This window comes from Baudoinia panamericana (assembly GCF_000338955.1).
Source record: "Baudoinia panamericana UAMH 10762 unplaced genomic scaffold BAUCOscaffold_1, whole genome shotgun sequence".
Classification (NCBI taxonomy): Eukaryota; Fungi; Ascomycota; class Dothideomycetes; order Mycosphaerellales; family Teratosphaeriaceae; genus Baudoinia; species Baudoinia panamericana.
In genome coordinates, this window is record NW_006911257.1 from 628,783 (window position 1) to 642,408 (window position 13,626).

At 53.7% G+C, this 13,626-nt stretch overlaps 6 protein-coding genes across 6 annotated transcripts; 2 read left to right on the plus strand and 4 right to left on the minus strand.

Annotated features, from left to right (window-relative positions):
* Nucleotides 1-322: 322 nt before the first annotated feature.
* On the minus strand, nucleotides 323-1,908 carry BAUCODRAFT_118389 (uncharacterized protein; the record flags this gene model as incomplete). The annotated part of the gene is made up of 2 exons (XM_007673633.1): nucleotides 323-1,401; nucleotides 1,458-1,908. 2 exons carry the CDS (start codon nucleotides 1,906-1,908, stop codon nucleotides 323-325), a joined length of 1,530 nt encoding a protein of 509 aa, XP_007671823.1.
* Nucleotides 1,909-3,266: 1,358 nt separating this feature from the next.
* Nucleotides 3,267-4,856, minus strand: BAUCODRAFT_62052 (uncharacterized protein; the record flags this gene model as incomplete). The annotated part of the gene is made up of 3 exons (XM_007673634.1): nucleotides 3,267-4,336; nucleotides 4,388-4,728; nucleotides 4,780-4,856. The coding sequence occupies 3 exons, from the start codon at nucleotides 4,854-4,856 to the stop codon at nucleotides 3,267-3,269; spliced, it is 1,488 nt and encodes a 495-aa protein (XP_007671824.1).
* A 322-nt stretch (nucleotides 4,857-5,178) lies between these two features.
* Nucleotides 5,179-6,021, minus strand: BAUCODRAFT_62038 (uncharacterized protein; the record flags this gene model as incomplete). The annotated part of the gene is made up of 1 exon (XM_007673635.1): nucleotides 5,179-6,021. A coding segment is annotated over one exon (843 nt), but the record flags the coding sequence as incomplete, so codon positions are not given.
* Nucleotides 6,022-6,864: 843 nt separating this feature from the next.
* On the minus strand, nucleotides 6,865-7,095 carry BAUCODRAFT_43050 (uncharacterized protein; the record flags this gene model as incomplete). The annotated part of the gene is made up of 1 exon (XM_007673636.1): nucleotides 6,865-7,095. A coding segment is annotated over one exon (231 nt), but the record flags the coding sequence as incomplete, so codon positions are not given.
* A 1,194-nt stretch (nucleotides 7,096-8,289) lies between these two features.
* Nucleotides 8,290-8,822, plus strand: BAUCODRAFT_20705 (uncharacterized protein; the record flags this gene model as incomplete). The annotated part of the gene is made up of 2 exons (XM_007673637.1): nucleotides 8,290-8,443; nucleotides 8,506-8,822. The coding sequence occupies 2 exons, from the start codon at nucleotides 8,290-8,292 to the stop codon at nucleotides 8,820-8,822; spliced, it is 471 nt and encodes a 156-aa protein (XP_007671827.1).
* Nucleotides 8,823-9,725: 903 nt separating this feature from the next.
* On the plus strand, nucleotides 9,726-12,350 carry BAUCODRAFT_28987 (uncharacterized protein). Its single transcript, XM_007673638.1, has 2 exons — nucleotides 9,726-11,496; nucleotides 11,548-12,350. Exons 1-2 carry the CDS (start codon nucleotides 10,012-10,014, stop codon nucleotides 12,007-12,009), a joined length of 1,947 nt encoding a protein of 648 aa, XP_007671828.1. The 5' UTR covers nucleotides 9,726-10,011; the 3' UTR covers nucleotides 12,010-12,350.
* Nucleotides 12,351-13,626: the final 1,276 nt, after the last annotated feature.

Here is a 13,626-nt window from a genome sequence, read left to right on the forward strand (position 1 = left end):
CTTCCCGAACTCTTCATAACCTATGACCCTCCAGTGACCAGCAGTACTGAGACTCAATGATTGCCTTTGAGCTGCACAATTCCACATATTATATATTCTTCATGAGACTACAAAGGCGAGAACAAGCATGACGACCCTGTGGCCAAGCTACGGTCACAGCTCAACGACTAGGTAAGGAGACTCCCATTAGTCCCAGACAGCAGTGCTCCAAGGAAGAACAAGGGCGCCGCCTTGACGAACATCAAGCGGTCCCAAATGCTCCAATAACTGTCCGTCTTGGGTATTTCGTGATATTGGGCATTTGGTAATCCTGCGCGTTGCCTTATGCTGTCTGCACCAACATGCGGCTTACTGTTGACCTTTTGCCACATTGCTGGGCTTGTATCGCTTCCTTGTCAGCACATGACAATACCTCCCCATCATATAGCACCTTGAATTTGAGTATGAAATCCAAAAGCGGCCAGTATCCGGGACTGCTGATGTTGGTTGTTGCAGCGCCGATAGCTGCGAAACAAAACATAAGAACGAGTCCGGTGCCGACAGCGTACGCGATAAGCGAAGCCCTGCCGACAACGATCTCATGCCGTAGCCTTGAAAGCGCAACTTGAGTGCCTGGCGTCCCTTGCATAAGGCGTTGCTTACTTGCATCAGCAATACCCAGGTACTCCATGAATGACTCCACCAGCGCGGCGCTAGCCTCGTCACTGTCACTTATGGGACTTAGCACGTCCAGGCCTGAGCTCATGCGAAGCGCTAGCAGCGAGTCGCAATAGAGGAGTGGCACGGCCAGGAAGTTTTGGATGAAATCGGTGCATGTTGTCGTCGCTCGTGAGTTCTTTGCGCCGAGGGCTGAGCAAGACTCGAGGTACGTAAAGGGAAGTATGGGAAATATAGGGTTGCTCCCAGGCACTGACCCACCACCGGTGAAGAGGGAGGTCAGGTCCCCAAAGCTGGAAGCCAGGCCAGAGACGTCATCGCTCTCAGCCCGGCGATTCTCTCGGCTTTTGGTGATGGAGAGCTCCCTTGCCCCAAGAAGACTGTCGATCAGGTCTTCGTACTCGTGGAGCAGATCGCTTTCGTCCCCCCCACCAGCCGTATCAGAGGTAGTGTTCGTCGTGGTCACCCAGTCGAGCATCGCTTGTTGCATACTTCCTGAGCCGAGGGTGAACTCGTGAAACGCGGACATGAGCTCGGTTGAGTTTATGTTGGCCTTGGTCTCTGGAGTCTGTAAGATCTCGAAGCTCGCTATTGACTGGTTTGAGCGGTAGAAGGCAATATCGGCCCACTGATATGTGGTGGTCAGCATGGTGGTCACGGAAGCGGTCGTGTTGCGATGCCAGCTCGTATCCGTGAGGCAACGCTGGGATGTGTAGGCTAGCGACGACGGACATCTGATCATACCTATCCTTGCGGTCAGTCCACTTCTTGATGTCAATGGTTTACTGTTCACTGCTTACGTGCTCGTAGGACATTGGATTCCGCATTGTTCAGACAGAAACGGACCGCGCCGAAGGCCAAGCCTATCGTCTGACAGTCCTGCCGCTCATCGAAGGTCCAATTATGCCCGTCGTCACCAGGACCAAACGTGAGGTTGTATCCTTTGACGTTGTACGCGAATGCGATCTCAGCGTCCTCGTACCCTTCCTCAGTCACCAGCACAGTCGGGATACTACCAGGCATGAAGACGCTTCGCTGACATGAAGGCGTCTTACCGCGAACAGAGATCTGGTTGGCGCAAGACATTCCTTTCAAATCGTCAGGCGTTATGTCGACTGCGATCTCCGGGTTGTTAAGGAAGGTCAATATGGAATTCCCAAAGAACCGATCAACTTCAGTGGCAACAAGCGGCGCACGTGATTTGTTGAAATTGCTAATGCCTTCTGTGGTGTTCAGTGTCCACGTCCGCATTGGCTGGAACGTGAGGCGTGTGTCCACGTCGCCTGCGATGATCAGCTTTGCAGCCAGCGCGGCAGTAACAATAAGCCATTACTCATAATGATGATGCCGAGCACGGCACTCAAGCCCATGATGCAGAAGCGGCCAATGGCAAGGCCTCGCGTAGGGGTGTTGAGATGACCTTTACCGAAACCCAGCACAGCCAGGCCAGTATAACTAGTACTCGCATGTAGCGCAAGCACGTCCGTGAAAGGCGCGCCAGATGGTTTGTGGATCAGTAGCATTTGCAGCCTCTCGTAGGCCGTCGAGCAGGTCATCGCGAGTAGAATATCTGTGATCCCGGACAACAAGCGCAGCGTAAGGATCGCGTTACCTATGGAGTTGCCAACAGATTGTACTCCTCGGAAGACACTAGGCTTTGCAGCGTACACCACGGTGAGGAGGAACATCGCTGTGGTAAGCATTGCAAGAAGCCATCCGATCCAAACATGACGGAGCAGAATCGTCCAGTAACCATGGCCCGCACGCTGTCCTTTCTCTTCATCACCGGTCGAAGACTGGCCGCTATGAGCTCGAAATTCTTCGGTCTCCACAAGAGCCGTGTGCGCAGTTTCAATATCTGCTTTTGACATTGTGTTTAATGCAGTGTGTAAGGATGAAGGGCAACTACCGGCGGTCGTCGATCGGGATCGAGGCTACATATATGATGCATAAGTCGGGAGTGCGCGAATCACGTCCTACATTTATAGACATCGTGGCATACAGCTCCGGTCAACAAGGCTAGACTTGGCCAAGTTGACCGTATGGTTGATAAGAAGAGCCAAGGCCTTCCAAGAGCTCCAAGCGAGCGGCTGAGCACATCCAGGCTTGGCGGGGCGGGACCACGCGAAGAGACGTTCTGGCAGGCACTTTGGAAGTATGCGGAGTTCATGCCGCACTGGAGTATGACATTCGCCTCGGAACCCAGGCGCCGCCGCAAAGCTCAAAGGCTATAGCCAAGCAGAAATGCGGCCTCCAATAGCAGCCAGCATTTCTGGGCATGTCGTTCGTGGAGTGGCGTCGGGAACCTTATGAGCGCGCCGGTCGGAAAGGCTTCACCGGTCGAAAACATTGAACAACTGTTGGCCGCATATGTCTTGGTATCCCAGCGCTTGACATTTTTGGACGCAAACTGTGATTTCGTCAGCGGCTTGAGGCGATCTACCAGTCGTGATGTCGGTACGATTGCGACCAGCGCCGCATGCTTCCCAAGCCGAAGACACGAAGGGCATACCGAGAGAAGCTCGACCCTCCCCGCTCCACCTGGTGTCGCTGGCTGTTCCGGGCGTTCCACCGCACTTCATATTACAGACTTCGGTGCAATGCGCAGCTCAGTACACGTACGGCACAATCCGCCACGGCACCTTCTCGCAGTACTCGTCCCAATCCTTGCCATACTTACGTCTGCACTTCTCATCATCCCGCATCTGACGATGCACCAACAGCACCGCAAAGTACAGCATATAGAAGTACGTGATCGGTATCGCCGCACCCTTCATGCCGTCTTGCGTAACAAGCCTGCTACCGGGAGTAAGCATGCTGTTGACGATTTTGTATCCTGACAACATTGTCGGCAAGCAGTACGCCCATGACATTGTCCAGTCACCGATGTAATTGATGTGACGTGCGCGACCCCACCAGCCGGTAGTTAGAAGCTTGCTGCCGTTGGCCGTTTGGATGTATTCGAGGTGCGAGACGGCCGGATCGTCGCTGTTTGTGCGGAAGGCGTTCTTCTGGCTGTTGCTGCCTCGGAAGATAAAGTAGCCGACACCCGCAACCGAAAGAATAGCGAGCACATTCCATGGTCCGAGAATGACTGGGTGGACGGAGAGATACCTCGCTTGGATGCTGTAAGTGAAAGGAAGCCAGACGAGGTCGCCAAATGCGAGCATGAAGCCGAAGCCGTCAGTCGTCAAGTCGATGGTTGTCAGTATGGCGCTTTCGTAGTAGAGCGCATCAATCACGTAGATGCCTTGAGTGATGACAACAATGAGCATTGAGTCTGTGATGTAGCCGTACGATTTGTACTGCTTCGCCATGAAGGCGAGGTTCAGAACGACCCAGCCAAGCATGCCAGGCCGCAGTTCCATGAAGGACTTGATGTCGACCTCGCCGAAGAAAGGCAAAGTGACGCGTGGGTTGAGTTCACGCCCAATGAACCAGTCGTAGAGGATGTTGCCGCTATGGCCGCCGGCTGCTAGTTCTCGCATCTCGCTGTTGCCAGCCTTGACTGCGAAAGAGCGAAGGTAGACATAGGTGGCCAGCACATAGGAGATGATGATGTTGGTCGTCATGATCTGGACATAATTTCGGTTGATGAAGGTCCAGACCTGAAAGTCAGGTCCTAGTACCCAAGTGCCTGCTGCGCAGCTGAAGAGGATCGCCAGAGCGGAGATGAAGGCTAGCATGACTATTAGCAATAATAAGAGGGAGCAGGAGATGTCTTTCACACAATTGAACCTGTACGTCAACCTGCCTCCAGTCCGCAATTCTGTGCCCTTCACTTCTTCGGCCGGTAGGAGCACATACAGGAACAGGCTGAGCCCATACCATGCCAATGTGCCAATGGCAGCTTCGGCATTGATCAAGCCTGCAAAGCCTGGCCAGCCAGTCTCCTTCTTCAACGTGTCAATGGCATGCTGCCAACCCGTATGTGAGGAGAAGGATGGCGAAGCGAAGAGCTTGCGCGGAGACAAAAGCGAGGGCGCAGGGCAGCCGGAGACATCGTTGCAGAGGAAGGCGAAAGCCCAGCAAAGTATCGGAAGGCCAAATGAGATAACGAATGCGCCGAGGCTGTATATGCCGTATTAGCAGTTCATCGTGTTAGTCGATAGTAACGTGAACGCGTACGGTCCGCCAAACTCATAGCCATGCGCGCCTGGCTTCACTACTTCCGCAGCTTTTGCCGCCGCATTCCGCATGTTTGTTCGCTTAGGCGCCATAGTCGAGTAACTTCTCACCACGAGCACGGCGTGAGTGCGAAAACATGTACACAAGGAGATGATCAAGCGGCTGTCGCGAATCGAACCACGCGTTGGTGACGATGACGTTGCAGATCAACAAGCGCCCAATGCGCCACAGGATTCTGTTTGCTCAAATGCACCAGGCTTACTCTGCTCTCCGAACCATCATTGTCGTACACATATGACAACCTTGGCAGGGCAATGTAGGCATGTAGAATGTTCAGTGGCAATAACACTGACTACGCAGTCCCGATCTGGCAATCGGTATCTCGCTGTCACTTTACATCTTCTGCACCTCATCGACAGCTCTCCAATATTTCTCTTGGTCCTCAGCAACGTGGTTCACGTGCGCAGACCTTTCGAAGAGTACACTTTTTACTCTGAACCCTGCTTCAGTAGCGCTGACACTATGCGACTCTACTGTTTCTGGCGGTACCAACTCATCACCTTTCGAATAAATGTATGTCCGCGGCGTGCTCAGTGGAAACAGCCCAGTATCATTCATACCTTGCCGTACGGCATTGATAGGGTTCGGCACACCCAGCCATCCCATGACAGTGAACAGTGGAATCAGGATGATCCAGGTGAAGAGTGCAGCCAGCCACTGCACATCCTTGGGAAACGCGAGCGTAATAGCTTTGGCACCCAGCTGCAACGATCCAGAGCCAGGACAGCTGTCCAATACCATGGCATTGATTGGCAACGGCTTGTTTGTCTCCAGCCGCCAGACAGAGGCCAGACGGATAGCACTCGCACAGCCGCCGTTGGAGAACACGTGGAGAAGGATGCTTTGTTTGCCCTCCACCGCGCTTCTCAAGACGTCCACGCCGGCTTGGTAACGAGCAGGGAGTGCTTTCTCCGCTGGCGGGAAGATGATGTCTGATACGGTGGATTCAACTAGCAGGATCTCGGCGTTGGGACTTCGGGAGCGGTGAGCTGTTGTGTACTTCTTTATGTGCTTGGGCAAGGCGCCCATCCAGGAACAAAGTATGATGGTCTGCGAAACGCTTGCATTGTTGTTTTCGGCCGCCTTAGGCTCGTAGAATGAGATATTGTTGGTAAGTGAAACGAAGTCGGGCAGTGCCGCTCGGTTGACAGCGTTGGCCATTGTAACGGTGGGTTGCCCCAAACTCCCTGCACTAAGCGATTGCAGCACTTCCGGACCACTTTATACTGATGCCTGCCGGCAGTTAGCTCGCAGTTGCGTTGTAAGCTATGTGATGGTCATGGTGCTATTTGCCTGAGCATAAGCCCGTAAGAATCCACAGACAACGCCCTGTTGCGCGCCTGATTGGTCAACCTCTAGGCACGCCTGATGTATGCTGTGTGTCAACCGAGCATGGCGTTCGTCGCAGGCTTTAACTTTCTCTGCGTCCACTGCGCATGAAGGCGGTGCTTTCAACTCCCTTGCAGTCGTGGACCGCATTGTTTCCGAGTCCATGAGCTGCCTCTGATTGTGACTCTACCCGGTAAAGGCCAGCCGTTAACATATGCCTTTGACGTCCACTGCAGTATGCAGGAACGCTCGCACATTCAGGTTAATTGCACCTTAGTCACGCTCACATGCACGCAGTATTACTCAACGGCTAAGGAAGGCAGCCAGTTATAGCCGAACAACTAGCAGCAATGCTCGAAGACGCGGCACAAGGCCAGGCAGCACCGTCAGCGCAGGACTGCCCGATCTGGTTGAGCCAATGATCAGGACGTCGGACCAAGCGCTGTCCAGTGTACGTATTGATGCTGCAACGCTGATAGGGTAATTCCTGTTCCACGCTCATGCCTTACCATTGTTGAACGTTTGTTTCTCAACGTCAGTATTGTCACCAAGAGGCGCTACAGTATGCTGCGCCGTCTCTGGACCAGCTTCGAGCTCTAGCAAGGCTGCGTCGGCTGCAGCTTCGCTGCCCTGCAAGTCGTTGCTCAACCCATAGTGCAAGTGAGCAAGTCTTTCCGACCGCTTAGACCACCACCACCACGCTATCATGACCCCCGTCGTCAACGGCACCGCTATGACGAAATACACCCAAACCCACGGACTCGCAATCTGACGACTATCACCTGCGTTCCAATTGAACATTTGAATGCTGAAAAAGCTTGCCACTGCGGTACCCGGCAGGAACAGCATTGTCAGTATGGCAATCGTCTTCATGCTAGCCGCATCCGAGAGCGTAGCATGCGCTATACGTTGACTCGACTCTGAGATGGAGAGTTGGGTTGCTTGGTTGCGCTGATTGATGAGCGTATTGATGGTCTCTCTGGCATTAGTTATGCGGCGAGGAAGGGACTCAAAGTCATAGTCTCGGCCCTCGACCTGGTTCTTCAGCGCTGCCGAAGCATTCCATTTCAATTTGCGTTGAGATGAATCGTTGGTGATTGATTCTATCGCAGCAATCGTGTGTTTCTCGAGCTTCGAGCGCCGCTCAAGAGTCAACAAGCGCGTGCTGCATTGGTGAAGCTCACGGTTGAGCTTCCGATAATCCACCTCTGGTCCGTCTGTAGTGAACAGCACCGCTTCTACAGCCGCGATACGCTCGACAAGATGCACAAGCTGACGGGCCATCCACGTCGAGTGTCTCTTTAAGAAGGCGGAAGGAATGCTGATGATTTGGTACCCATCTGAGCGCCATCCGGAGTACATAACTTCACCGTCCAGTAGCTCGGCAGGCTCAAAGCAGTCATCATGCTGTCCGTCGAAGGAGGTCCCAGAGTACATGTAAACTCCTTTCACTCGATGTCCACGTCCGGACAACGCGAACGAGCAAAACGGCCCATCATCGACTGGCGTTTGGAGAATGAAGCGGTAAGGCGAGTCCAGAAGCGCGGCTACACCACCGGTAGTTGTACATGCAAGATCAGTGTAGACCTTCGGGTTCCAGATGGCGTGCTCAACAGTGGGCTCCGTCCATGGCAAGCGATAGGTAGACACCTGCTTGCTCTGATATAGCGTGAGCAGACGTATTCCCGCAGCTTCTTCGACTGGATGTGCACTGAGCCACTCGTGGACGTCTTTGCTGCTCAACTCATGTAGTTTGGGATCCGGCTGCGGGTTGTAATCACTGCAATAATAGTCGATCCCAACGGCAAGCTCGGGATTGAAAGGAGAGTAAGGGAGAGTCATGGTAAATAAGATATAAGGTGTACTTGTTCCATATGCAAGCAGGACCACGATCTACTACAGTGTAGTTTATGTTAGCTGTATGCAGTCTCGGGGCCCGAATCTCGCTCTCCCTTGAAAACAGACGGACTATTCGCTTATGGCGCCGTCTGATTGGCTGGTCTCCATCATTTGGGGTTCAAAGATGGAGGGGTTTGGCAGCATTGGATTTATAACCCAAGCTCTACTTCCAGTCCTGCCTAGTGAACAAGTACCAGGGTGTCCATCTGCTGTAAGATGGCAGATGACTTTCGCGCCGAGGTCACAGTTTTCGCGCAGGAGTACGCTTCGCTGTTTTCCTCTCCCCTCTGTTCGTCAGCTGAAGGCGTGGCGGGGATTGCAGGGCAAGTAGGCAAACGCTACGTCCCTGGCGTCACGTTCTTCACGAACGGTGAGATCTCGAGATTCGAGGCAGGTCATACGTGAACCGGTAGTGGCAAAAGCTAACAACAGACAAGAGCCAAGATGAGGCTGCACGACTGATAGAACGAGAGATGCGCAAGAACATCGATTCCGGTGTCGGGACGCATCTGGAACTGCTCGCTATCGAAAAGATTGACATCTACAGCTCTTCCTTAGCTCTTGCCTGGCTTCAATGGGCATTCCACCCCAAGGCAGGTTCAAAGTGGGCTGGACGTGACTGGACGTTCACCAACATCTACGCATACCGCACCGCGAGTGCAGAGGTGGCCGCAGGCTGGGAATTCGTTGTGCGAGATCACGAAGTGAACTCGATGATCGCTGCCACTGGAATGGATTTCAGCAAGTAGGGCGAAGTCTGCTTGTTATGCGGACTACTGCGTATTGCCTTGGATCAGAAATGGCGCAGCACTATGTTTGCTCGGGAGACTGTGACAGCCAAAGGCGGCAAGTTCAGCACTTGGTTACCCTCGTGCAGACTGTCCGTGTTCACAGTACAGTTTGTGCAATGTGTCAGACGCCGGCAAAGCAGATCTAGACATTGAGGCGGCTTGCCAAGGCTTCCCCTCAGGGGAAACGACATATATGCAGTGGAAGCTGGGACTGGAACCGCATCACAGCCCTGGTTTTCGTTCCTTAGCACTTGCCTTGTAAGCACCAATGTGGAGACTCAGGGTCGGAAGAGAGTAATGCATCAAACGAGCTTCGAAGCGATCTGTCAACGCAGCTGCAGTCTAGGCTACCTTACTTTACTGCCTGCAGCTCCAGGGCAATCGAAAGTCGTCGCCAACGTGGATAGAAAAACTCTCGGCGATATCTATACACGCCGCAAGTTGTTAGCCATATGATGCGCCACGATCTGGCGGCTTTCTCGTCTTGCTACACTTCTTGAGTGTCGTTGGCAATTCTGCTGTAACTTTGATGTCTCTCGCACTCGTCTCTAAGTAGATCTCAGGACACGATCATGTTGGGTGCCGGATATAGTTCGCCTAACAGTCTCCGTGGGCCACTGCAAGCACCGGAGTACGTTGACAATGCCTACAAGTTCGGCCTTCATAGCTTGGGTTGACTGACTGGCCATTGTCTCCGGTGAAAGAAATTCATCATTCGCCTGCCGCCCAAGAAAGGTTGACTATTGCCGAGGCTCTCAGGGGATTCTTGACAACGGTGCCTAGAGTCGACTTGTCCATATCTGGTAAGCATTATACTCAGTTCAGGCCGCTTATTACTTGTTCCTGGCGGCGATCAAACGACAATTGTTGATCCCTTCCAGTAAAGGGAGCATGTCTGGTCACGGGCTCATGTCTGCACCCCAGCGATCATCATTGACTACCCATTTCAGACCATCTATGACTAGTAGCAGATGTGTGCGCGAACAATGGGTATTCGCGCGTTGCTGCTAGCGCTGACATAGATGTCGCCCGTGTGATTACATTATGATTAGATCGTAGGTCTACCCAACTCGTTAGGAGTGCCGACTGTACAAGCCAGCAGAGTCTCCAGTACTTTCTCCTATCCTCTGGTAGAGGAACTTCCAATATGTGGACTGGCGTGCTGGTCGCGTTTGCTGCTGCGCTCGCAGCTGTGACTTCAGCATTCCCCCAGCGACGGCAGTCAGACGATCCCAGCGGATATGAGTACATCGTGGTGGGTAGTGGTGCCGGCGGAGGGCCTCTGGCATCTCGCCTCGCACGAGCAGGCTTCAAGACGCTCCTACTAGAGGCAGGAGATGACCAGGGGAGCAACTTAAACACCTCTGTGCCTGGATACCAGGCTGTGGTCACGCAGGATCCGAAGATTCGATGGGACATGTATGTTAACCACTACCAGGACATTGCGCGCGCTCAGCTCGATCCGAAATTTGTGTACGACGTTGACGGAGCGGTCTTTACCACTATCTACAATGGCACTGATGTCCCCGCCGGAGCCACTCCCAAGGGTATACTGTACCCTCGTGCTGGCGTGCTAGGAGGGTGCGTCTCGCACAACGCGCTGATCTGGATCGAACCCCATGACTCCGATTGGAACAACATCCAGAACCTGACCGGAGACAGCAGCTGGAGCGCGGAAAACATGCGTGACACGTATCTCAACAAGAGGGTGTACCAGTGGCAATCCACCGAGCCTACCGACCCTACAATTGTGGCGAGGGATGTAAAGTTGGCGAAACATCTCGTTGGAGGAGCTGCAGAGATCGGACTTGGGCCTAACCCACTCAATGCACTGACAGGTCTTGGCGAGCTGCTGCTTGTCAGTCCGAACGGGGGCTACGCAGATCGTGACTCTACGGAAGGCTTCTTCCAGATACCGCTCATCATGACAAACGGCGCGAGGAAAAGCGTGCGAGACTGGATCGTAGAGACTGTAAATGACGGCTATCCGCTGACCGTCATGCCGAACACGTTTGTTACCAAGATCACTTTCGACACCAATTCCACATCTGGCAAGCCGCGAGCTACTGGCGTCGAATACCTTCAGGGACAGTACCTGTACACTGCTAGTCCGCTCAGTGGTGGCAGTGGCACGCCAGGCAGCGTCTCTGCGACTAGGGAGGTCATCGTCTCAGGAGGCACTTACAACACGCCGCAGTTGCTCAAGCTCAGCGGTGTCGGTCCTGCCGACGAGTTAGAGAGCTTCGATATCCCAGTCCTTGTCGACTTGCCCGGGCTTGGATCAAACATGCAAGATCGCTACGAGATACCGATCAACACTTATCATCCGGATGACTTCACCATTCTCGACGGTTGCACCTTCGATCTGAAAAGTGATGATAAATGCCTCACTCAATGGGAGAACAACCCTTACGTGCTCGCACAAAAGGGTGCCTATGCAACGAATGGGCTTGCGGCAGCCATGGGCAAGGTCTCGTCCACATCTCCAACAGGTGATGTTGACTTATTCATCTTTGGCGGTCCGGTCAATTTCCAGGGCTACTTCCCGCAATGGAGCGATGACGCGGTCAAAGATCATCAGCACTTCAGCTGGTATACGTTGAAGGCCCATACGCAGAATAAGGCTGGCACGGTAGGCTCGCCCAGCATGTGCGAGAACCGGACGGAACACTGACATTCGCAGGTTACCCTTCGCTCCACGAATCCTCTCGACCAGCCCGACATCAACTTCAACTACTTCGACACTGGCACAACAGCCAGCGGAGAAGACGAAGCAGACCTCGCCAGTCTCGTAGAAGCCGTCAAGATCTCTCGCGGTGCCCTGCAGCACTTCCACGACTATGACCTTCTGCTTCCTACCACAGACTTTACTGAAGAGGAACCAGGCAAGAATGTTACGTCGGATGCAGACATCGGCGACTATATCAAGCAGCGGGCCTGGGGCCATCACGCATGCTGTACGGCACCTATTGGCGCCGATGACGACCCTAGTGCAGTGCTGGACACCAACTTCCGCGTGAAAGGGACCGAGGGCTTGAGGGTGGTTGATGCTAGCGTCTTCCCTCGCATCCCAGGCATCTTCATCCAGAGTGCGATATTCATGATCAGCGAGAAGGCCGCAGATGCTATTATTAATGGATCGTAGGTAGCCAACGTGCTGTAGTATGATGCCTGGGTGCCTGCAATGTCCCAAAGTTGGGCCCTTGAACCCATCGTCATCGCCCCCGACTGGTCCAGAACGCGTCCAGATGTTCCTGCCTGACCTCGAACGCCCAGTGATGGCACGTTTGGTGCATCACCGGACTCACCTCTGGCGCGTCCTCGTCCATGCCGTCGTCGAACACTTCCCGCACGCCCAACTGCATGTACTTCTTCAGCAGCATCCTTCGCCCACCGTCCTGTCTCGCCAACACACTTCTTCCACCGGCTGACCTGCCGACCATCGTCGTCGCACCGTCTACCACGGAAGAAGCGCGTGTACCACTGAAACCAGCCGCGCACATCATGCTCATGTGAAATCCAACCTGCGGCTTCCCACTCCTCTATACTTTGTCCGCAACTGACCTTGTACTTGTTGACCTCTGGGTCATAGGTAGGACTTGTGAGGTATCGTTCGATGTCCAGGTCGTCCAACCACTCCTTCGGCAGCTCCTCCCAATCATCTTGCACAATGATACCCAACTTCCTCGATTTCAGCGGCCTGTAGTATGACCCACCAAAACAGCCTTCCCGTAACATCTCCGCGGGCGATTTGTTCGGTGTGAACTCGGGGAAGTCCTCGAAATGAAACGTCTTGGTTGACTGGTCCCTGATAGGCGGCTTGCCGGTGACCTCCCATGCGCTCCATCTTGCCTTGACGCTCTCAACGTCCTTTGTCGGTACTAATGGTTCCGCATCCCTTACTATGCGCGAACCAACACTCTGGTTCCCCGTCACTTTTGCCTTCTTGGGCGCGGAGCGAGGCAGACGGACATCCTTGGTTTCAACACCGTCGTTATACGCTGGCCTCACAGGCGCTGAGGCAATGCGCGCAGATGTTCGAGATGGTGCAGTCTCAGCGAATACCTTTCTGCGCTTCGCTGGTCTTGCATCGGTGTCAACCTTGGGCTTGGTGGTCCTGCTAGCGACGGCTTGGATGTTCAGCTCGGCAAGTAAGGCTTGATTGGCTTTGATCTTTTCCTCACGACGAGTTTCGTAGTCATTCATTATGCTTGTCGCTGTGATGAACGAAGGAGCTTAGTGTTGCGTGGCATGACCGCTATGAGCGTGAGGGTTCAGTAACGCAAGCATGTAGCTAGGTCGGGCGTAAGTTGGTCACGTGCTGCAGGCTACAAGCTGGCAACGTGAGGTGCTACACATGAGCAATCTGTGGTGTGCATCAAGAACCAAAAGCTATTCAAGCGAACCAGAAGCTGGAAGGGACGACAGAGTCCACAACACATTGCGCGTCTATGCAAGTAGGCACTATTGACATTGGGTGACCTGTCATCCGGGGTATATTCCGTCAATCATTCATACATCCCCAGTACAGCATTCGATGCCACAAGAGCGCTTTGTCTGCGCAGCATGACCTGCAAATGCCAGCCAGTATACGCCGTGGCCATGCATATGTACAAATCTCGTGCAGAAGGCATGCTTAGTCCGGAAATCCATGCCAATAACGCCCCTACTCAACAACTTATGGAGCCGCTATGCTGGGTTTATATTCGTTTCGTCGAGCGCACATTCCGTGTCTGAGGTGTCGAGCCAGGACCTACCGAAG

Coding starts and splice junctions, on each gene's coding strand:
- BAUCODRAFT_28987 (XM_007673638.1), top strand. CDS start 10,012: ATGTGGACTGGCGTGCTGGTCGCGTTTGCTGCTGCGCTCGCAGCTGTG. Junction 11,497..11,547: donor CGCAGAATAAGGCTGGCACG/GTAGGCTCGCCC, acceptor TGACATTCGCAG/GTTACCCTTCGCTCCACGAA.